General features: G+C 41.9%; 2 protein-coding genes and 1 non-coding gene across 4 annotated transcripts in view; 2 read left to right on the forward strand and 1 right to left on the reverse strand.

Annotated features, from left to right (window-relative positions):
- Window positions 1–4,511: 4,511 nt before the first annotated feature.
- On the forward strand, window positions 4,512–4,594 carry trnal-uaa (transfer RNA leucine (anticodon UAA)). Its single transcript has one exon. It is a non-coding gene; the product is annotated as a tRNA-Leu (tRNA).
- A 3,339-nt stretch (window positions 4,595–7,933) lies between these two features.
- On the forward strand, window positions 7,934–17,035 carry LOC148412613 (thrombospondin-1-like). Its single transcript, XM_088433158.1, has 22 exons — window positions 7,934–8,083; window positions 8,169–8,250; window positions 8,332–8,891; window positions 8,967–9,045; window positions 9,556–9,645; window positions 9,963–10,072; window positions 10,379–10,504; window positions 10,703–10,799; window positions 10,885–11,058; window positions 11,137–11,313; window positions 11,988–12,161; window positions 12,234–12,514; window positions 12,593–12,811; window positions 12,902–13,009; window positions 13,197–13,356; window positions 13,474–13,592; window positions 13,883–14,117; window positions 14,368–14,595; window positions 14,689–14,960; window positions 15,037–15,134; window positions 15,216–15,355; window positions 15,437–17,035. The coding sequence occupies exons 2-22, from the start codon at window positions 8,187–8,189 to the stop codon at window positions 15,442–15,444; spliced, it is 3,519 nt and encodes a 1,172-aa protein (XP_088289284.1). The 5' UTR covers window positions 7,934–8,083; window positions 8,169–8,186; the 3' UTR covers window positions 15,445–17,035.
- Window positions 17,036–19,873: 2,838 nt separating this feature from the next.
- Window positions 19,874–21,773, reverse strand: part of fsip1 (fibrous sheath interacting protein 1) — a 34,552-nt gene continuing 32,652 nt past the window's right edge. For both annotated transcript variants that reach the window (XM_088433406.1, XM_088433405.1), the window contains exon 9: window positions 19,874–20,189. In XM_088433406.1, the coding sequence (XP_088289532.1) occupies window positions 20,106–20,189 (84 nt within the window). In that variant the 3' untranslated portion in view covers window positions 19,874–20,105. The remainder of the gene's footprint in view (window positions 20,190–21,773) is intronic.

A 21,773-nucleotide genomic window follows, 5' to 3' on the forward strand; every position in this document is an offset into this window, starting at 1 on the left:
CAAACACTTGAAACTATTTGAAAGAAATGTAAATGAGTTCTTCGGATTGAAAGTCTCGACTCCTAATTTAAAAAAAAAAAAAATTGGGATTGTATGCGTTCAGCGTTGATGGGAATGTCGAGTCAGAACCACACAGAGCCAAAAGCCACCACACCCTGTATGTTCTTCCAGTTTTTATTAGCACTGAATGTGGTAAACACTGATTGTAATTCAAGCTCTAAGGCGCAAATTATCACAAAAGCGTCTCATTAAATCAAAATTCAAAACAGAGCAACGCCGCACAGGAAGTCTTGACTTGAAAACTTGAAGCTATCAAATGACTGCAAGTTGTGCGTGTTGAAAATAGTTGACTTGCCCCCGGCAGGGCACACCCAGCACCAGTCGCCAGTCAAGTGCGGGCTGTTTATCAATAAACAACCGTTTGCAGTCATTGGCGATATAATTAACTGTTTGAGTGCCGTTGACGAGAAAAGACGTCAACGGGAACCCTATCCAACAGCCCCAATTACGCTTTTTTTTTTTTTTTTAATTTAATGCCAATCACATATTTATACATTATTTTCTTAAGAGTCCAGGCATCAAATACATATTCATATCTTTTTTTTCTTTGTTTTTTTAAAGAATGATTTGGCTAAAAGATTGCCTAAACATGGCTGGTACTAAATGACTTTAGTACTGAAAGTAATTACTTTAGGTAATTAATTTAAAAAAAAATCTATTCCTTTATACGTGAAAATATTTTTAGTATTTTATTACTTAATGACTTTAATATCTAAAGTAATGGATTCATTTCGGACCTGAAGCTCTTACTTTATATTTTATGTTACCTGAGGTACCGCCAAAATGAATGGATTGCTTTAATACCTGAAGTCATTGATTACTTTAGTATTTAATATCTAAAGTAATCACTCTTTGTACTTAAACATATAAATTAATCGATTATTTTAGTAACTGTAACACCTAGAATAATGGATTACTGTAGTACATTCCAGGTGGTATACAAGTGGTACAAGTAATAAAGTGACGGGTGCACATAGAACCACGCACTTCCTAAACAGAGGTAGAACACAAATGCTATTATTTATAAAGGACAAAACATGAGCATTTACCTTATTTTCCTTGGTCTTGATGATCTTCACACAAAAATCGTTCCTCTAACCCTTACCTTTAAGGACACTTTTACATAAATTAATATTAAGAATAATAATTAAAAAAAAAACACACAGACGCACTCAAAAACTGCAAACAATACGTCCAAAAAAAAAACATTTTGTGTACTATCGTGCAGTTTCACCAAATGAATAAATTCAACTCACCTGTTTCAGCAGTGCCGTAAAATTGGTCCCTCTCTTGTCCAATGATGCCATTTTTGAATGACTACTACTCGGATATATTTAAATCAACGTTTTGTTTTGTTAAATCAAAAAAATATACATATACTCAAAAATTACAAGCAAGACGTCCAAACAAATCATTTTGTGTATAACTATGCGGTTTCCCCAAATGCGTAAATTCAACTCACCTGTTTCAGCAGTGCGTAAAATTGATCCCTCTCTTCTCAAATTAAGCCACTATTTGAAAGACTACTACTCGGATATAGTTATATCCACGTTTTTGGACACGAATTCAGTAAATCTGCATGAAGTTTAAACAAAATGTCAACTTTTCACTAATGTTTACGCTCTTCTGAGAGCTTGATTGCAAACAACGTTCACGCGTCAAAGGCAATGATTGATATGTAAGGATTGAAGCCAAAAGTCAGCCATCTTGCGCTGCCACGGTAAACACCTTGCGATGCCACGGTAACAGACACGTTTAGTTTTGCGTTGCGTGTTTAGCGCGACGCATGTAGGGAGTAACAACATACTCTCAAATAATTCACTTCTGGTATTGGCGATTTTGTTTCTTGTCGGGCTTTGATATAATTTCTAAATTGATGGCTCCTGATATGAAGGCAAATCTTTGATATATTTAAAATCACAATGTTTTCGATTAAATTTGCCAATAGTACATTTTTCAGGTTCATTAGTACAACTGCATGCTAAATTCTAAGGCATTTTCGCTCAATGTTTGGGAATAAAATACACGTAATGTAAAACTAAAATGGCGGCCATGACACTTCTTCAGTATTCTGGTCTCAGCGTTGAGAAGCGCTAGTAAACGATGTCCGCCGCCCCGTGGTTGACGACGGTATTGCGCGTTCCAATGGCTTAGCCATAGTGGACAAAGTCATTCAAAAAATGAATTGATGTCCACTCGAGTGGGCAAGCGCATGTTGCCCATCCTTGTTTTAAAATAGCTGCTTGGTATCTCGGGACGTGGCAATCCCAAGCGTTTCAACAGCCACGTTTCTACGGCGACGGCATGCATTTCCCAAGATCAGAGCTGAATTTTACGAGGACGAGGCCAGGAAACTGGGGGTTCCACAGCAAGTGGAGCTTGAAAATGTGTGCTCAGAGACAAGAAAATACATTTGTCTGTAAAGCCCACTGGATAACGTCATGGCGAATTTTTATTACTTCCTATGGAGACATGGGATCGAACCTTTTTCAGGGAAATGCAACTTATTTTAATCCTTTGTGGAATTTAGCCTGTTTTATGGTTAGCTCCTGGGTGTCTGGGATTTTCCTCTAGCCTGGCTTTATAATCATCCAACGTGGGCTGATTGTAAAAGGGTCATAACATCGTCAAATATAAATATAAATTAACTTATTAAATTAAAAAAAAAGGGGGGGGGGGGTGTTTGTGTACAAAAAATGGTAAAAAAACAAAAATGATAGAAACAGGAATATTTATTATGTTGTGACTTTTGGAGACTTTTGCATTTCGGGAGTCCAGGCTAAGCCAATCATCAAAGTCATCAAAACGCTTGCAAATGTCATCAGCCAGCGTCACCCGGTGGTTTAGGGGTTTCAACACAGAAATTTCTATTGCGCTCCATTCATGAGTTGCCGTTGAAAGGATTCGTGCAAAAATCGGGGAAATGCATGATAAAACATCGGATTTTCAATATGTCTGAAATTGACATTATTTCCAATTTGAATGGCAGTAAATGAGCCCGACATGGGCTAAATTGGACACCTATAGGCTGTACCTCTCGATCTTCTGTTTGCAAGCATTTAGAAGAAAGGGCAACGTGGCATTTTGAAAATCGTTACGTTTCGACGATCTATGCGATATTTTCGCTTCCTAGTGGTTTTTTTTATGCTTTTCTTTTTGATATCATACATCAGGAACATCTTGCCCTATTTGGGTCAAATTTTTCCCTCAAGGGTCAACTCAAGTGTTTAAATCGTTGAATCCTGTGACTTTTCTGTCACCACGTACACACACACCTTTTTTTTTCTTCGGTATTATCCAGCATATGTTCGAAACAGAAGAAAAAAAGTCTATTCATGTCCTACTTTTCTTTGCGCATTTGAATGGCACGCGTTGAAGTTTCCCGTTAGTCAACGACTTGAATTTAGCGGCAGAAAGTCATGGCGCCGAAGCGTATGTATTACCATCACCGTCACTCACCGCATCCCAGCTAGGGGTCACCATGTGTGTCTCGTACACTATGTGTGCGAGAAAACCAACATCCATCAAACGTGATCCCGACATGACATCACTTGCCGGGATTGAACGTATTTACTGTCACCGATTTATCATTTTTCTCCCGTGCATTTTTGCTGGCATACGTACGCGATGCTCCACATACAGAAGCGTGTCTGACTCACGGTGACGAATGAAAAGCGAACGTGTTTAATATTTTTCTCATCGCTAAAAACAGAAATGATCTTGTGTCGCAGATAAGATCATTTCCCCTCCCGTTTGACAGACTTTGGTGAAGGGCCCGTTTCGGTGATTTATAGCCGCCACTGTTCAGGCATGCGCCAGACATCGAAAAAAAATCCGAATCATCGCCCCCTGGATCTCTTGGGAAAAATACTTGACTCACAATTTTCCTGGTAATGGGTCACTTGAGATTGCTTGTGTAGACGTTCTGCAGCAAATATTCAGTTTTGACATAGTTGGACACTGTTATTGGTCCCCGTAGATAAACACCATTTATCAGACTCTCGTTTATCGCGTTCATTTACCAATGAAGTGGTCTACTCAAGAAATGGAAGACAATAAGGACTCACAAAAAAATAAGAGGATTTACTTGGAAATGAGCATGAAAAAAAATGGGCCAATTTTTTTTTTTTTTTTTTAGCAAAACATGGCATTTGTTTTTGACCAATCAGTTTTCATCAAGCAAAAATTGGGCCAAATTTGGCTGTTTTTTGACCTAACTGTATTTACCATTTTAAAATAAGAAATACATTTAAAAAGTTGGGTCCCATCAACCCAAATAGTGGATCAGTCCTGTTTTGACCCAATTCAGGTTATTTCCGACCAATCTGCTAGTCGTGTGCGTTTTAGGTGCTGAAAAATGTATTCCTAGTTGACCATTTCTGCAGGTTCTATACAATCTGAGAAAAAAAAATGGAAAATTTACATTGTGACCATTGACCAGGTCCTGATGTACCAGGATGGCCGAGTGGTTAAGGCGTTGGACTTAAGATCCAATGGACAAGTGTCCTCGTGGGTTCAAGCCCCACTCCTGGTAAAAGTCAAACCCTACCTTGGAAACTATACCTTTGTAAGCTAACAAAAGGGGTTCATTTTGTTCCGAATACAAAACAATAACATTACGCTAACTACATTTCACATATTTTAACATACTAAAGGGAGCAACTCTATATCATCTATAGCTTGCCCGATAAGCTATCTATCTGGCTAGCTAGCTAGCAATATATCTAGCTAGCTTAAGATCTGTCTCGCAAGCTATCCAGCTAGAAATCTACTTACATAACCGCCATCTTGTATATTGTTTAAAAATCAACTACTGTTTTCCTCTTCATCAGTGCCAAGACTTAAAAACATAAAAATTTCAAATTAAAAACGTAACATTTCTAGGCGGTTTTGCATGTTTCTGCGTTATCTCTTCTTCAGAGTGTCCAAATTCTGGAGAAGGCGAAAGATAACACCGAAACATGTCAGGTAAAATGAAGAATTTTAACGTTTTTAAGTCTTGTCACTGTCTGATAAAGAAGAAAACAACCGCTGATAGCTAGCAATCTCGCTAGCAATCCTTCTAGCTTTTCCATCTAGCTAGCTAGGTAGTCAGTGAACCATGCTGTTTATTCAGCATCTAGCTAGCTAGCCAGCTAAACATCAACCGTCCATGTATCAATCTATCTAGCGAGCTAATATTTAGGGGGGGACTGTATGTCAATACCTGGAATTGAACGCCTGGACTCTGCAAAGACGTATAAATACGTCTTTGGGATTGAATAAGTTAATGAGGACTGTTCTGGACCAGTGATTTCTGTCTGATTTCCACACAATCTTAATGTTTTCGAGTGAGTCACTGCGCTGCTGTTTGACAAGTAGCTACAGAGGCCTCTTACTCACACTTTCCACTATCTCTGTCGAGACTTGGCCGTTTGTTTAACCCGAACCGCCGCTGATAATGTACGTACGGTTTCCCCGGGGCTTTTACCAAGAGGATACCGCGGGAGTGGCGGGCCTCCTCCTCAAAAAAGGTAAAGTTCAAACAAATTACTGGCTGCTGCGGGCAACGTCTTAATAGATGCTTGAACCTGTTACTAAGGTCTGGTTTTTATATTGTAAATATAAGTACACTTGCAGTATCACTGTAAAATAAATTCGCAGGAATCTTTATGGGTGAACAAACAAAATTCTTATGGCGTTATTCAAGCTTTGTTTTTGTCCTTTAAATAGACATCACAAAAAAAATAGAATGGAGTATTTTCTTGATTTTTCTCCCATTACATAACATTATTAAACCTTGTGCATTAATAGCATCCAAGTTTTAGTTTATGCTGCGGGCCGCTAAAATGTGGTTGGCAGGTCCGCAAATAGCCCCCGGGCCATAGTTTGGACACCTCCGGATTCATGTAAAAAATGGGTTTTTGGAAAAGGCTCCTATCGATTTGCCTCGAGAGCGTGATTTCAAAAATCAAAAATGCTCTCGCGCACCCGTATGAATCAGTATTGGGACGCGGCCCAACAGTCAGAGCACGCGCAGTGCAAACGTTTGTTATCTATGGGCCGTTTCCGGTGAGGTTGTTGGCTCGGGTTGCGGGTATTCATCAGTCCTTTGGCGCTCCGGCACCATCCTGACAGTTGTTCCTCCCACGCCGTGAGGTCACGCTCACGCAGTCGTCCCACCTGGCTGATATCAGCAAACATCCTTCCCACAGGGGCTAAAAACTCTGCTCCCACCTACACAATGTTTTCCATTTGAATCACACTTTTGGACAAGTGAGCAGTGTTATCGCCTTTAACGCCTCCTTTGGCCTTTACAACATGTACGCAGGTGTCATTTATCATATACTGTATGGCTACCATCAATTAACTCATTCAATCCCAAAGACGTAGTTTTACGTTTTTTTTTGAAGAGTCCTGACATTAAATTACAGATGTGCTTTTTTAAAGTACTAAGGTAATTGACTACTTAAGTACTCAAGTAATTCCTTTTTTTGGTGCAAAAAGTACTCAAGTAATTGATTACTTTTGGTACTCAAGGTTCTAAAGTACTGCAATTGACTGCATTAAGTACTAAAGTAATTCAGGCACAAAATCTACTAAACTTAGTAATTATTTTACGTTCAACAGTACTAAAATGATCAGTTACTTTGGGTAATTAAGTATGAAGGTAATCGATTACCTCAGATAAAAGGGACTAAAGTATGTTTAATTTAGTACTTAATTCATTTAGTATCAGCCATTTAGCAAGAATGTACGTATTCTTTTATTTGTGGTCCATTATTATTTCCCGCATTGCTCTTACTGTTTTTGTTTTACTGCCTACTTTATTATTTGCTCGATTGTGGAATGTAGTTTGATCGGGGGAGGTGAATGCATATGAAAGCATATGACAATAAAACTCTTGAATCTTATCAAAAATCTTTGTTTTAATTAAAAAAAAAGTCTTTTTTTTAATTACTACATAGATTAATATTCATTAAAACATATGAAATAGACCTGCTTTTATTAAAAAATAAGTTACATTTCTTTGGAGACGTTGTTTCTACCTGTATCATTCATTTTCAGTGGTCTTTTTTTTTCCAATCGAAAACTACTTTGCTGGTTAGTGGGTGCTGGACTGAAAAGAAAAAAAAAAACCCTCACGAGACAGACATGAGTGAAAAAAAATGTGAAACCCCAGCTGTATATGGTCTTGCTGCTGAGAGGTCTCCATGTGTTGCTCACTGAGTCCCCTAGTGGCCACATTTAAAAACTAAAACAATATGCAACGTCTTCTACAAGACATTTTCCAAACTGGGAGCTATTCAACTGTCCTGAGACCCAGCCTATTAAGTTATGTCCACTATTGTGTCCATTTCGTCTCAACAAGACAGCAAAGCACATAAAGACATCTGTGGGAAGACCAGGATGTCCTCCATTGAGCACACTAGGACTTAAAATGATAAACGTCCACTAGAGTGGACACAAATCTATGGGATGGGTCTCAGGAACAAATCTATACATATGTAAAAGTGACGGAATATTATTTTTTCATTCATATAAACAAACATGTCTGCAAAGTGCCCGAGTAATGTGAGCTCACACACGTTGTTCCACAATATAAAAGCTAATAATAGCACATACGTATTCAACCAGGCGATAAAGCTATTATTTGACCGGAAACGCCCCCTGAGCCCCGGCACGGCTGAGTCTATGGAATATTTGTCCGCTGAGCTTGTGGAATGCATTTTTGTGCGCGTCTCGGATGTGACTGCGACGGGCTGTGTGAGGTAAGAGGTCCAGGGCCCGCCCCTGCAGAGCGCGAGCGTGCGCCTCCGGACCGCCATTGGTGCAGCCCGCACCTCAGGAATGTCTCTCAACCCTTCAAAAAGCCTCCACTCGCGCCCTAACAGGCAGTCACTCGAGAGACACTTGAGAGCATCAATAGGATTAAAAAAAAAAATCCAAACGATTTGAGCCTCAAGAAAAAGACGGGATAAAATTATAAGAAGAGGACATTTTTGGATCCGGTTTATTTTTGAAGGGATCTTCTGTTCTTAAGGTTTGTCATTTATTCCTATCATTATATTTAGCAAGTGACGATTTTGCGTGTGAATTGATGTGATTTATTCCTGTCTGGATTTTAGTGTTGACTTAGGGAAGAGATGATGCTGCGCGGCATCTTTCTGTTGTTGATGCTTTGGAGTTGTGAGGGGGTGATATTAGCAGGTAAGAATAAAAAGAATCAAACGCATGATATCTGTAATTCCGTTTTGTAACGTTCTGTATAAAAATGTGATTGTTTCACAGAGACTCGCGATGACAACAGCGTTTACGACTTATTCGATCTGGTGCGGGTAGACAAGAGGCACCACGGCGTGACTTTGGTCAAAGGGGCTGACCCGTACAGCCCGGCGTACAAAGTTCTGAACGCAGACCTGATCCCCCACGTCCCCGACAACTCCTTTGGCGACCTTATCGACTCCATTCAGTTAGAGCGGGGCTTCATCCTCCTGGTCAACCTGAAACAGTCCAAGAGGAACAGAGGAAGCCTCCTCACCATTGAGAAGAAAGACGGCTCGGGTCCAGTGTTGGAGATCATCTCCAACGGCAAAGCCAACACTTTGGACGTCTTCTACTCCACCGGCAACCATCAGCAGCTGGTGTCCATCGAGGAGGCACATTTAGCGACGGGACACTGGAAGAACATCACGCTCTTCTTCCAGGATGACCGCGTGAAACTCTTGGTGGGCTGCGATGAAATCAACGTGTCCGAGATGGAGGAGCCCATCCAGAAAGTGTTGTCCAAGGAGCTGGCGGACATCGCCAGGCTCAGGATTGCCAAGGGAGCGACGAGGGACAAATTTATGGTAAGGAATCTGTGGGAGTCTTCTTTTTAAACGTTTGTTTGAAATGTTTTGTTAAATGGTGCATCTTTATTATAGGGAGTGCTTCAGAATGTGAGATTTGTCTTTGGGACATCACTGGAGACAATCCTGAGAAATAAGGGATGCGAAAATGGAGGTAAGGCTTCAGGGTTTGTTGTTTTTTTACATTTTGACAGTATATTTGAAAATTGGCTGCAGGGAAATAAAAGTCGAGACGGTTTATGCAGAAATTGCAAAATAGACACCTTATGTCCCAAATGATAGTAATCATTAAAATGGTGGGGTAAAGGGACAGAAACTGAACTCCCTGTAGAGCGTTTTCACATCACATGCAAACTGTGCTGATGTCACATTCCTGAGACGGACTATTCACGTGTCCCCCATAGTGAACATTTTTTTCTGGCCTAAAAATCTGCAATGATTTCTTGCTGAGACAAACTAAAGAATGCTGCAAAACACACGTGATTATGCTGCTGGTCAGTAGCATATCTAAAATGGGGAATCGGTGCCATCTACTGGTGATAGTGCATTAGTGAAGTTGCATCAAAAATAGAAAATTTCAATGGAGTGGGCCCTTCCAGGTTGAAAAAAAAAATGTAATTGACAAGTCAATAGCGGTGAATAAAATCTTTGCTCTCACCTGCAGCTGTCTTGACTGACGTCCTAACTCTGGAAAACCCAATGAACGGCTCCAGCCCTGCCATCAGGACCGACTACATTGGCCACAAAAGCAAAGGTGAGACCTTCTTCCATACTTAGTGGATTTGGTGTCCTACCTTTTAGTTGTCGAAGCTAGAACGAACAGAGGCTCTTTTGACAAGATCAAAAGCTCCTCTACCACGAACGGAGGCTCTCCGTTTGTGGTAGAGGAGCTTTAGAAACGACCACAGAGAGCCATGAAGTTCTTTGTCCCAAATTACACAGTGTCCGGTTTGGCAATACAGGTACAAGATTATTTATGTACGTGTGAATGACTGCGTGAGAAAAAGATCCAGTAGGAATCAGACAAACATTTTGGATATGTCGTTATGAACCCGAATGTCTGGACTCCAGATCTCCAGTCGTTCTGCGGCCTCTCTTGCGAGGACATGGCAGGACTGTTCAAGGAGCTACGAGGACTCGGCGTGGTGGTGAAGCACGTGACCAACGAGCTGCGGAAAGTGGTAAGCGTTTCAGAACCGCTCCCGCTATGTTTACATCCCAGTTAGCCAGTTCCCATCGCCACTTGTCGCTGTCATGGCAGCCGGTGGCCAAGTTCCTAATGAGAGCCATGTGAATACACAACAATGTTGCTTATATTTGCATTGCTTCACCAGAGTCAGGCCGTGTCATAATCATTATGTCGGATGGTGATTCATTTATGCTGGAACTTTGGCAATGGGAAAGTTTTCCATCCTTGGTCCCCAGCTAGCAACCTCCCCCTCCCCTCGCTCCCCCCCCACTCACTCCATTCCTGTTTTTTCCTGCAGTCTGAGGTCAGCGCCAAGATTCAAGATCAAATCAAGAACCACAGCAGCGTTTGCATCCACAACGGGATCGTGCACAAGGACCGGGACGAGTGGACCGTGGATGACTGCACCGAGTGTACCTGCCAGGTAAGCGGAGAAACAGTTGTGTTTCCTACTGCGGGCGCCAACACGATGTGAAGAGCTTAGTGAGGCAACAGTTCCTTGAAACAAACAGAAGCAAGCATGGGGGAAATTTTCCCCGCGAGGCTGTCCGTTTTGATTTATGTTAACAAAGCAGAGTTAACCTCAAGCCTGACGCTAATCTTGACTTTTCCCTCCAATTAGAACTCTGCCACTGTGTGTCGAAAAATCTCCTGCCCTCTGATTCCCTGCACCAACGGCACCGTGCCAGAGGGAGAATGCTGCCCCCGCTGTGGAAATCGTACGTTTTTTTTTAACTTTCCACATGTTCGATTCTCGTCTTCTTTCTTCTAAAATGTGACGTCACTTCATCTCTGCACTAACAGCAAGTGACTCTGCGGAGGATGACTGGTCCCCCTGGTCTCAGTGGACCCGTTGTTCGGTGACTTGTGGTCGGGGCATCCAGCAGCGCGGACGCTCTTGCGATCGCATCAACAGCAACTGTGAGGGCACCTCGGTCCAAACCCGTGACTGCTTCCCTCAAGAATGTGACAAACGATGTAAGTAAGACTTTGTTTGAATCCCATCTGCTATAGTGGTAGAGGATGAAGAATGAACTGTGTATCTGGCACTTGCAGTCAAACAAGATGGAGGTTGGAGCCATTGGTCTCCCTGGTCTTCTTGCTCCGTGACCTGTGGGGAGGGCGTCATCACTCGTATACGCCTCTGCAACTCCCCCACACCCCAGATGGGCGGCATGGACTGCCAGGGAGAGGGCCGCCAAACTGAAATATGCCAAAAGTCACCTTGTCCAAGTAAGCTCAGTTTTATAATCAGGACTACGCTCTCAAATATCTGAAATTTTTAAACTTTTTGCCGTAAATGTCAACATCCAGCTACCAAACCCACGCTCTGATTTTCATTTTAATGAAACTTACAAAACGTTTGCCGAAAATCTGCGAGTTGTCACTCCCAAACACCTGCTTTGATAGGCCGAAAATTCAAGATATGGTGTTGCGTTACTCTGAATGACCAAAAATGTGAGATTAAGTGTTGCGCCATCACCTTGAACAAGACTAAGTTTTATTAAAAAAACAAAAACATCCCCACAAAAATCTGAAAATTTAACAAAGCTGATTTTGATTTTAATGAAAGCTAGAAACCTTTTACTGAAAATGTCAATATTAAACAGTCTGTAGCTCCCAAACGCCTGTTTCAATTGACCCAAAATATGAGATCGAGCGTCGCACCATCACAACCACCAAGTTGCAAACCAAAAAAATTAAAAACATTTTAATCAAGGTCATTTTCATTTTACTGAAACTTTTGCCGAAAAATTCAAAGTTCACCAGCAAATTACTGGTCCAATTGACCTCAAATTTGAGATTTTGTGTTCCGCCATCATTATCAACAATTACACAAGTTTAATTAATATCAAAACTCCTGTCTAGAACAAGAAACCGATTATCGTAATTTGTCCAACTTTTAGTCAACGGAGGTTGGGGACCTTGGTCACCATGGGACACGTGTACAGTTACATGCAACGGTGGCATCCAGAACCGCAAACGTCTCTGTTCTGATCCTGTTCCCAAATACGGCGGAAAAGACTGCGTTGGCGACGCCACCATGTCTCAAGTGTGCAACAAACAGGACTGTCCAATCGGTAAGCACAAAGAAAAATCAGTATAACGTTTCCAAATTTGCATGACATAACCCTCAAAAATGTCCTCTCCAGACGGTTGCCTCTCCAACCCGTGCTTCCCTGGTGCAAAGTGTATCAGCTTCCCCGATGGCTCGTTCAAGTGTGGCAAGTGTCCTCTGGGCTACAAAGGAGACGGCGTCACTTGCAAAGACATTGATGAGTGCGAGGAGGTCCCTGATGCTTGCTATTCCCACAACGGAGTCCATCGCTGTGAGAATACAGAGCCGGGTTACAACTGCCAGCCTTGCCCCGCTCGTTACTCTGGTCCTCAGCCCTTCGGGAGAGGAGTGGAGCAAGCCACTGCCAAAAAACAGGTCTGAATTCTTAATCAGCGCTTGCTCTTGACCAGAAACTATCGGTTCTGTTTTATTAACTTTCTGTTCTGGTTTCAGGTTTGCAAACCACGTAATCCCTGCCAGGATGGTAGCCACAACTGCAACAAAAACGCCAATTGCATTTACTTGGGCGTCTTCTCCGAGTCGATGTTCCGTTGCGAGTGCAAGCCAGGGTATGCTGGCAATGGCCATATCTGTGGAGAGGATACTGATCTGGATGGGTGGCCCAACTCTGACCTCTTGTGTGTGGCCAACGCTACCTACCACTGCAAGAAGGTAACCTCAAATTACAACAGAAACACAAAAGGCCACAAAAATCCACAACAAAACTCAACCTAACTATTTGCGGGTTTCCTTTCTATACAGGATAACTGCCCCAACCTTCCCAATTCTGGTCAGGAAGATCATGACAAGGATGGCCGTGGTGACGAATGTGACCACGATGATGACAATGATGGTATCCCTGATGATAGGGTAAGTAATCCCAACAGTGTACTTTATTGGTTTAACACTATGCCTTCTCCACAGACCTGACAGCTACAAATCTACTTTACGCACAACATTAGAATCCAACATTTTCCGTTTACGCTTTTGCCATCTTAATGAGCAACAAGCAAATATCAAACATTATATGAAATGACATTTTCTTGATTTTCCTTAGGATAACTGCCCGAGAGTGTACAACCCCGCCCAGTATGATGCGGACAGGGACGACATTGGAGACAGTTGCGACAACTGTATTTTTGAGTCAAACACCGACCAGACCGACACCGACAATAACGGAGAGGGCGATGCCTGCGCCGTGGATATTGACGGTGATGGTAGGTGACCCTTTATGATTCCAACAGCGGTTTTATATATCACAGCTTTCCAGGGTCTTAAAGAAACATTAGCTCGGTCCCGTAGGCTAACACATTCTATGTGCTTCAACTCAACAGGCGTTCTGAATGAAAATGACAACTGCCCATATGTTTACAACGTGGACCAGAGGGATACAGATCGAGACGGGGTGGGAGACCACTGTGATAACTGCCCTCTCGAGCATAACCCCGATCAGGTAAGGTCAAATCTCGGCTTGCGCGTTTTCTTTATACTTCTCTCTGCGTGGATCAATAGCGTGCTGTGAAAAAAAATGTCAAAAGATTCGTCTGGAAGCCATAGAGGCTATAAATTGAAAAAGGAATGTGTCAGCCTCATCCAACTTTGAAGCAAATGTGATTTGAGGATTGCAGTTCTAGCTTGCGTGCCTGAACTCAAAAATTCCATCCAGAAAATAGCTTCTCATACTAAAGAATAACAGTCTCCCAGTGTTGGGGCCATAAAACTAAGAATTCCTCCCTCCAACAGACTGACTCAGACTCGGATCTCGTGGGAGACAAGTGTGACAACAACCAAGATATTGACGAGGATGGCCACCAGAACAATTTGGACAACTGTCCCTACATACCGAATGCCAACCAGGCGGACCACGACAAGGACGGCAAGGGCGACGCCTGTGACCACGACGACGACAATGACGGCATTCCCGATGACAAGGATAACTGCAGGCTGGCCTTTAACCCCGATCAGGTGGATTCTGATGGTGAGTCCGTTCTCCGGTCAATCCTCTCATCATCTCGTATAGCGGGGGTCTTCAGTTCTGGTCCTCGAGGGCCGGTGTCTTGGATGTTTTGCATCCAACTTCTGCAAGTATTGCTGATTGTCTGATCATTTGAATCAGATTGCGTTACAGACTGGAAACATAGAAAAACATCCAAGAGAACAGCCCTCGAGGACTTCAAAACCCTTGACATAGAGTCATCATGTGTCTCATAACAAATGTTTTGTTTTAGGTGACGGTCGAGGCGATGTGTGCAAAGATGATTTCGACCAAGACAACGTCCTGGATATTTATGACGTTTGTCCGGAGAACTTTGCCATCAGTGAAACGGACTTCCGCCGTTTCCAGATGGTTCCCCTCGATCCTAAAGGCACTTCCCAGATAGATCCCAACTGGGTGGTCAGACATCAGGGCAAGGAGTTGGTACAGACCGTCAACTGCGACCCTGGCATCGCTGTTGGTACGAAAGCACATATCCACATACCCCTTTAGAGATTCATTTAGAAACCGCATCGGACTTGGCAAAACCTCAACCGTCTCTTCTTCCAAACAGGTTTTGACGAGTTCAGCGCAGTCGACTTCAGCGGAACCTTCTTTGTCAACACGGACCGAGATGACGACTACGCTGGTTTCGTGTTTGGCTACCAGTCAAGTTCTCGATTCTACACAGTCATGTGGAAGCAGATCACACAGACCTACTGGTCTCAAACTCCCACAAGAGCTCAAGGATACTCGGGCCTGTCCATCAAAGTGGTCAACTCTACCACCGGCCCAGGCGAGCACCTGAGGAACGCCCTGTGGCACACCGGAGACACACCAGGACAGGTGAGTCTCGAATTTGTTACGACTCAAAAAAACCCCTCGGTTAAAGATCGGAAGTCATTTTAACATCGCTTTACAGGTTCGTACTTTGTGGCACGACCCAAAGAACATCGGCTGGAAGGACTTCACCGCCTACAGATGGCATCTAACCCATAGACCAAAGAGTGGACTTATAAGGTGAGTTGTAAACAGGAAAAAAGAAATCTTAACATCTTTATTATTTGTGATGATCTCAAACGATTGCTCTTCGGTTTTTAGAGTCGTGATGTACGAGGGCAAGAGAATCATGGCCGACTCCGGAAACATCTATGACAAGACCTACGCCGGGGGGCGACTAGGGTTGTACGTCTTCTCTCAGGAGATGGTTTACTTCTCGGACCTTAAATACGAATGTAGAGGTAAGATTTGAAATGCATATACCTTAGATTGTTCTGAAACGTTCAACGCAAGACTCATCGTTGGTTCTTAATTTCTTTCAGACGCATAATTGCAGAAGGACGTCTCCTAATTTGGGCAATGCACGTTGGGAGGAGTGATGAGCACGAGTGGTCGCGGGAGGTAACGTGACCTCAGGACTTGAAAGCTAAAAGAAAGTTCAATGATATTTCTGCATCAAATTCATATCGCGAGCGCAGCTCCGCTCAGAAGAATCTGGCCCTTTTTGCATCCAAAGGGGGGCGCCACATTTATTGCTTTGCACACCTGAACTTTGCTGGTATCCCTCTGTGGAGGAAGGATCAAAGGGAAATTCCATCTTTTCGTTTTCTTTTCATCCTCGAGCATTAATTTCATCTGCTGTGGACTCATTCATTTTGACGAAAGCAGTATAGGAGAACTTTCTTTGGCTTGGGAAACATTCCCTCTCGAAGGAGCCAGAGGGACCATGGACAGTTTGGAATGATTGTTGTTGTCTAAGACTGAATGTGTAGCTTGAGTGAATGCGCACGTGTATTAGGTCACGAAAAGTATAAGAAAGGGATTTTTTTTTTTTTTTTTTTTTACTATTTCGTTCAATCACCCTTCCAAACGTACTTTATTATTAAAGGTCTTCTACATAGGGATGGCCAAACAGTAGAACTTCTCAGGTTAAGAGCACAAAAAAGGAGAGCACAGGGCCCAAAGCAGGTGTATTATGCAATGCTTTGGAACAATTTTTGGCAAATTATGGAGTGTATGTATGATCTTTTATGAAGGTATTGCAGAATTACGTAGGGACTGGCTTAAGTAAGCAATAAGGCAAAATGGAGAGTTAGCATTCCATTAATTGGTTCAATCCCAAAGACATATTTTGACGCTTTTCAGAGTCCAGACTTTCAATCTCGGGTAACTAGTTTAGGAGGATTTAAAAATGGATGTTGCTCTCACGAATTAAGAACTAAAGTAATCGGTTACAATAGTTAATCAAGCACTAAAGTAATCAATTACTACAGTGATTATATCAGAAATTTAATCTTTTTTTCAATTGATTGAAATCATGCGCCAAAGTAATTGATTTATTTCCAATCAATAAAAATTAGAGGCTGGATCATGTATGCGTATGCACAGCATGCATGGCTGGTGTGCCTGAGATTGTGTGTACATTTTTGACATAGGAAAAACCAAAGATAACCCTTTTAAGTACAATTATTACCTCATGAATGGTTTTTGTATCGAGGCCAGCAAGAGACAAACAAATATCTTTTTTTTTAAACAAATTGAATGGCTTCAGTTTGCCTTTATTTTTCAGTCATGTGCTGTATATAAGATATTTTTTTAGGGGAGGAAAATGATCGAAGCCCAAACAGGAAAAATTAAGGAAATGTTTTCTTGACTTATGTTGTGATATGTGTGTATTTTCCAGTGCCTTTGTTTTGATAAATTATTATGTCGGAAGTTATGTCATTTGTGTAGATATATGCTATTTAAATAATTTATCTTGAAGCGTCGCCTCGTGGAAAGGCTTTTGTCTGTATAAACTCATTTGCACACTGATATGAGGATGTCCTTTTTTTTTTTTTTATGACGCTTTTCCATAAACATTTGTACCATAGTTTTTACCAAAAAAAAAAAAAAGTGCTTTTTATACTTGTCATTTTTGTGAAAAATAAACGCTTCCAAAAAGAAATCTCTCTTCCCTTGGGGTCTTTTTTTTTTTTTTTTTTTTATCATGGGCGCCTGTCAAACAAAAACGTTGATAGTTTAATACTCTTGACGTTATATTTACTTTGATTGAGATTTTGTCTTTACAAAAGCAAAAGGGAGTCGAGCCATGCTGTGTCAAGCAACTGGAATCCATTAGTCGGGTCTGCTGATGGTTCAGAGAAAGGGAGTATCCTTGGGAGTCAACAGCAGGAAAACTCACCATGAAATATAATCCACTTAAACAGCACATTCATACAGATATGATTACACATCACGCAGGCATCTCTTTAAACCTTTGAGAGCTCCATGTGAGCAGCAGACGTTGACGAATTTAGCACGGCCGAGTGCGAAATTCGCTGACTTTCTGCTGAGAATTGTCACTGAGGAAAATTCGTTTTCTTACAAAATGCAAATATATATATATATATATATATATATATATATATATATATATATATATATATATATATATAATTTGTATGCTAATGTATGCTAATAACAGACTTTATTACTATTATTTTTATGTCATTAATGTTTTATGGATGAATGGGATTTCTTTCTGTATGAGTTTGAAATGCCCTGAGTGCATTTGAATGCACCATACGTCTCATTGTTAGGTTCGCAGCTAGCAGTGCATGACAAACAACTTAGTCAAAATAAAATTCTGGTAAGGCTTTTGCAGCCGTCCATGTATTATTTTGTGGTTTTTTTTGTTGTTTATGTTTGTTATTAAGTTGACCTACATAGTGTGTTGTCCTCGGGAACCATGTGTAGCCGGAACAATGGCGATTGATCTGCATGGATTAAGTCTAGCGAAACCTGGCGATCCTGAATAATAAAGACCTGTTTTTTTAAAAAAAAAAAAAAACATTTGGGCCCATCGATAGACGCTTGGTTCTCAGTTTAGCGAGTCCCATTTGTTTGCATGAGGCGCAAAGTCCGAAATGTACATGCCAAACCGCTTATTTCGAGTCTTGCACTACTAAATTATACGCTGGTAAATATCCTAAACCACACTGAATTGAATGCATTAGACAGAACAAGACAATGATATTTGAACCAATAACAATGGCGAGTGGAGCTTTTTCTAATCTTTCTAACCCAAATACCAGGTGGAACTAGGGTATGAACTTGCAGACTGCTCCTCACCCGCGACTGGCATTTGGACACATGTTATAGAAAATGTATGAGTGGAAAACCATCAATGGAAGGTTGAGTTGTGTACGGTGCAGTGGAAGGTTTGGCCAAAGAATCCAGACAGTCTAAGAATGCAGCAAGTCTCTTTACATAGAGACATTAACAATGACTCATTCTTGCCATGTTTAGCTCACCACCCCACATATTCTTCCTCCCTTTTTTTCATCAATAACAATTTGTAAAGCTAGGCCAATCTGCTGAATAATCAGAAAAAAAATTGTTTACCTCATGAGCGCGTTTAGATTCCTGGGTAGATAACGTTGAAAAATTTGGCTTATAGCGAACGTCGGACCTCGCAGGCTCCACTTGGCTGACGTGTTTTCAGTTCACAGGAATGTGAGATTTTCTTACTGTCGGCATGGGGTCACAATGTGAATGGAAGAGCAAGATGAACGGGGCCGAAGGTGTCAGCCAGGTGCTGCATAGCTTCTTACACTGGGCAAGCACAAGCAAACACAGTGTCAATACAGACAAAAATATCTCCAACCTGAAAGCGAACGCTTGTCGTTGGGGTTTTCCCACCCATAAAAAAAAGAGCAAAATGAATACAGAGAAGTGTCATAGGGTCAATCAGACTTTGGCAATTGATCACTTATAGCCTAAGGAACAAAATGAAAGAGCTGCGTTTAAATGGAAAACTATTTAAATTGCACTTTAATAATTGCTATGATCCTACAGAGAGACCATCACCACCCCCTTACATCATTCAATACAAGTGACGGCAATTCCCGAGTCCATCCAATTTTGGGACTTGAGTCAAAGAGGGTAAGGCCTGCGCAAAAATGCTTGTTATCGTACGCACCAATCATTGCGAAGAAACTTATATTACAGCAGTGGAAGGGTATTGCAAAAATGTCTCGCAGAGCTCACAAACATGCTTCACCTTGAGAAAATTAGATATGCAATCAAGGGTAATCTGGACGATTAATTGCGTGTAACTTATTATTATTACTATATTATTGCTATAATTACTTTTTGTTTGTGAAAAACAAATTGAACCATGTCTCTGTGTTTGGTGTTTGTTGTATTCAATAAAACTAAGGTGGAAAAAAGAATCTCAAGTCCATCCATCTGGTTTGGTCTGTTCCATCCCCCCACCTAACCCGTCAATCCCTCTGCCCATTTTCTTAGCCGCTTAGGGTCAGCTGTCTTCATGCAATAAGCGGGGTACACCCAAATTTGGTTGCCAGCCAATCGCAGGGCACAAAGAGACCAAACATCTTTCACGCTCAAAAGCACACCTAAGGGGAATTTGGAGTGTCCAATAGAAACGAGAGTACTTACAGCAAACCCTCACAGGCATGGGGATAACATGCAAACTGCAAATAAGAAGGCCGGAATCAAATCGTCTGTGTTGTGAGGCAGACATGCTAACCAGCCTTGCACCGTGCTGCCCTTCTCAAGTTCGGTAAGGTCAACTTATACAAAAATTGTTGAAACAATGAACAGCAGAGAAGGTCAAATGAGGTGAATCGCCCTATTTGTGTGTTGTGTGGATATTTGCAGCAGATTAATACAAGGGGCTCGCGCAAGCCGTTAAGTAATCTCGACTGAAAACACAGGAGTAACCGTAAAAGGAACGTTTGCTGACCTTCAAGCGCATCTATACGACATTTTATTAATAACTTCACACATTCAAAAAAGCCTCGTCTCATACAGACTGTGAATCACTCCAATTTTTTTACAAGTTGAAATTGCATATCGTGACAGCGATCTCCCCGCTACACTCGTTTCCTACTTGGAGGTCAGGAAGCGTGACGTCAAGGATGGCGCGCTGTTTGACGGACATCTTGACAGCAGGGCCTCGCGTGGAGGTGGTCTGCGTTCGTGTCAAGGTTCTGGCTCCGTCTCGGTCAGCTCGCAACCATCCAGCAGGCTAAGTAACTGCTCCTCACTGAGGCTCTCTGGCTCGTTCTGCACGCAGACACAAACGGAGAGTATGTTAAGATGGAGCGTTAGTTTTACACGAGCCAGACTTTTACAAGCCTTCCGACACATACGCTGTTACATGCCTGTTCTTGCTTATAACAAGAATAGACACTACGTATTTTCCGTCTTTTTTCCGGCATCCTCCCTCAGCTTTTGACGAATCTCCGAAAACTATTCCTTGATGTTGGATAACCGGGGCTAACCGTTTATTTATCATAATAACGTATGGCAGCTAAGTGGATGTTCCTTTTTCGTAATCCAAGGAAAACACACTCCACTTGATGGGAGCCTTGTTAGCGCTTGGATTTATTTCAAGTGAAAAATTTGACTCGGCACAAGAAGGCCTTTGGCTATGCGCGTGAATTTGCTTCAGGCCTGCTGAACATCGAGCGATGCGGTTGAACGTGATTCATCTGGGGAAACTACTTGCACCTGTACACCTGGGGATTGACCCTTAAACACATATCAACTCGATGCAACGGAAAAAATTGGTATTTTTATCAGGAAACAATCAGAGACGGCCATTTTGAACATTTTTGGTGGTCCATTCATCAATCGTTTCCGTCATTATCAGTCTGTTTAATAAGAATCAAATAATGACCGTCTGTAGATCCGTGGTTATACTTTACCCGTACTTTCGATATCACTTTGTCAAAACCAGAGGGGATCAAATTTTCGCTTGTCCGTCATTCATAATTCATCTGCGTTCCAGGTCTCTTCTGTCATCATAAGTCTGCCCAATCAAACTAATCATTTCTCATTTTTACCATTTGAGCAAATTTTGCAGGTGGTTCATTCGTTATTCATAACCTCTTCCGTCATTTTCAAGCTGAAACAAACTGCGACCGTGAGTCTGTGGGTTTGTAATTTTATTTTACCCAAAACTTTTGTGACGTCATCACCACCAGAAATGAGCAAACGTTGATGTTATTCATAATTCATCGGTACTGCAGGTCACTTCTATCATCATAAGTACACCGTTTATTTAAGACGAACCAAAGTGTAACTATCAGTTTGTCAGTCCGTCTTTTTACCATTTGAGGATATTTTTGCTGGTTCGTCATTAATTATTCATCTGCAAATTAGGTGTCCGTCATTAGTCTGCTATCGTTTTCAAGTTGAACCAAACTACAACCGTCAGCCAGTATGTCGGTCAGTCATTTTATTGATGGTGACTGTACTTATTGTCTGTACATTAGCGTCAAAAGTTTTAGAACTGGCGTGACGCCCGCGCAGATGTTTTCACGGCCACCCCTCTTAAGGAAAAAAGAAAAAAAATCACATTCCTATTTCACAACGATCTCAACAAGCTGCAGCTAATGCTCTTCATCGATTATGCACATGCTGCCCCTGAGCGGACCACCCTGCGACACTTTTCCCTCGTTGATAGACATCTCCACCAGAGAATTTTGCTTCGGAGGTAATGACAGCTTTCGGTTCATGGAGGCCTGGGCTGTGTAAGTCATTTATGACCCCCTCAATTACCCAGACACTGTATATCATTTTCTCCGCAGGCACGAGTACACAGGCACCGAGGGACGCATTCCAGTCTCAATGACCCCCAGTCGT

This window comes from Hippichthys cyanospilos, chromosome 14, assembly GCF_059441005.1.
Source record: "Hippichthys cyanospilos isolate Australia breed blue-spotted pipefish chromosome 14, RoL_Hcya_1.0, whole genome shotgun sequence".
Classification (NCBI taxonomy): domain Eukaryota; kingdom Metazoa; phylum Chordata; class Actinopteri; order Syngnathiformes; family Syngnathidae; genus Hippichthys; species Hippichthys cyanospilos.

Excerpts from the sequence above, each read along its gene's own strand:
- LOC148412613 (XM_088433158.1), top strand. The coding sequence starts at position 8,187 with ATGATGCTGCGCGGCATCTTTCTGTTGTTGATGCTTTGGAGTTGTGAG. Across the intron at positions 12,812-12,901 it reads CTACCTACCACTGCAAGAAG|GATAACTGCCCCAACCTTCC; the intron begins GTAACCTCAAAT and ends CTTTCTATACAG. Across the intron at positions 13,010-13,196 it reads ATGGTATCCCTGATGATAGG|GATAACTGCCCGAGAGTGTA; the intron begins GTAAGTAATCCC and ends GATTTTCCTTAG.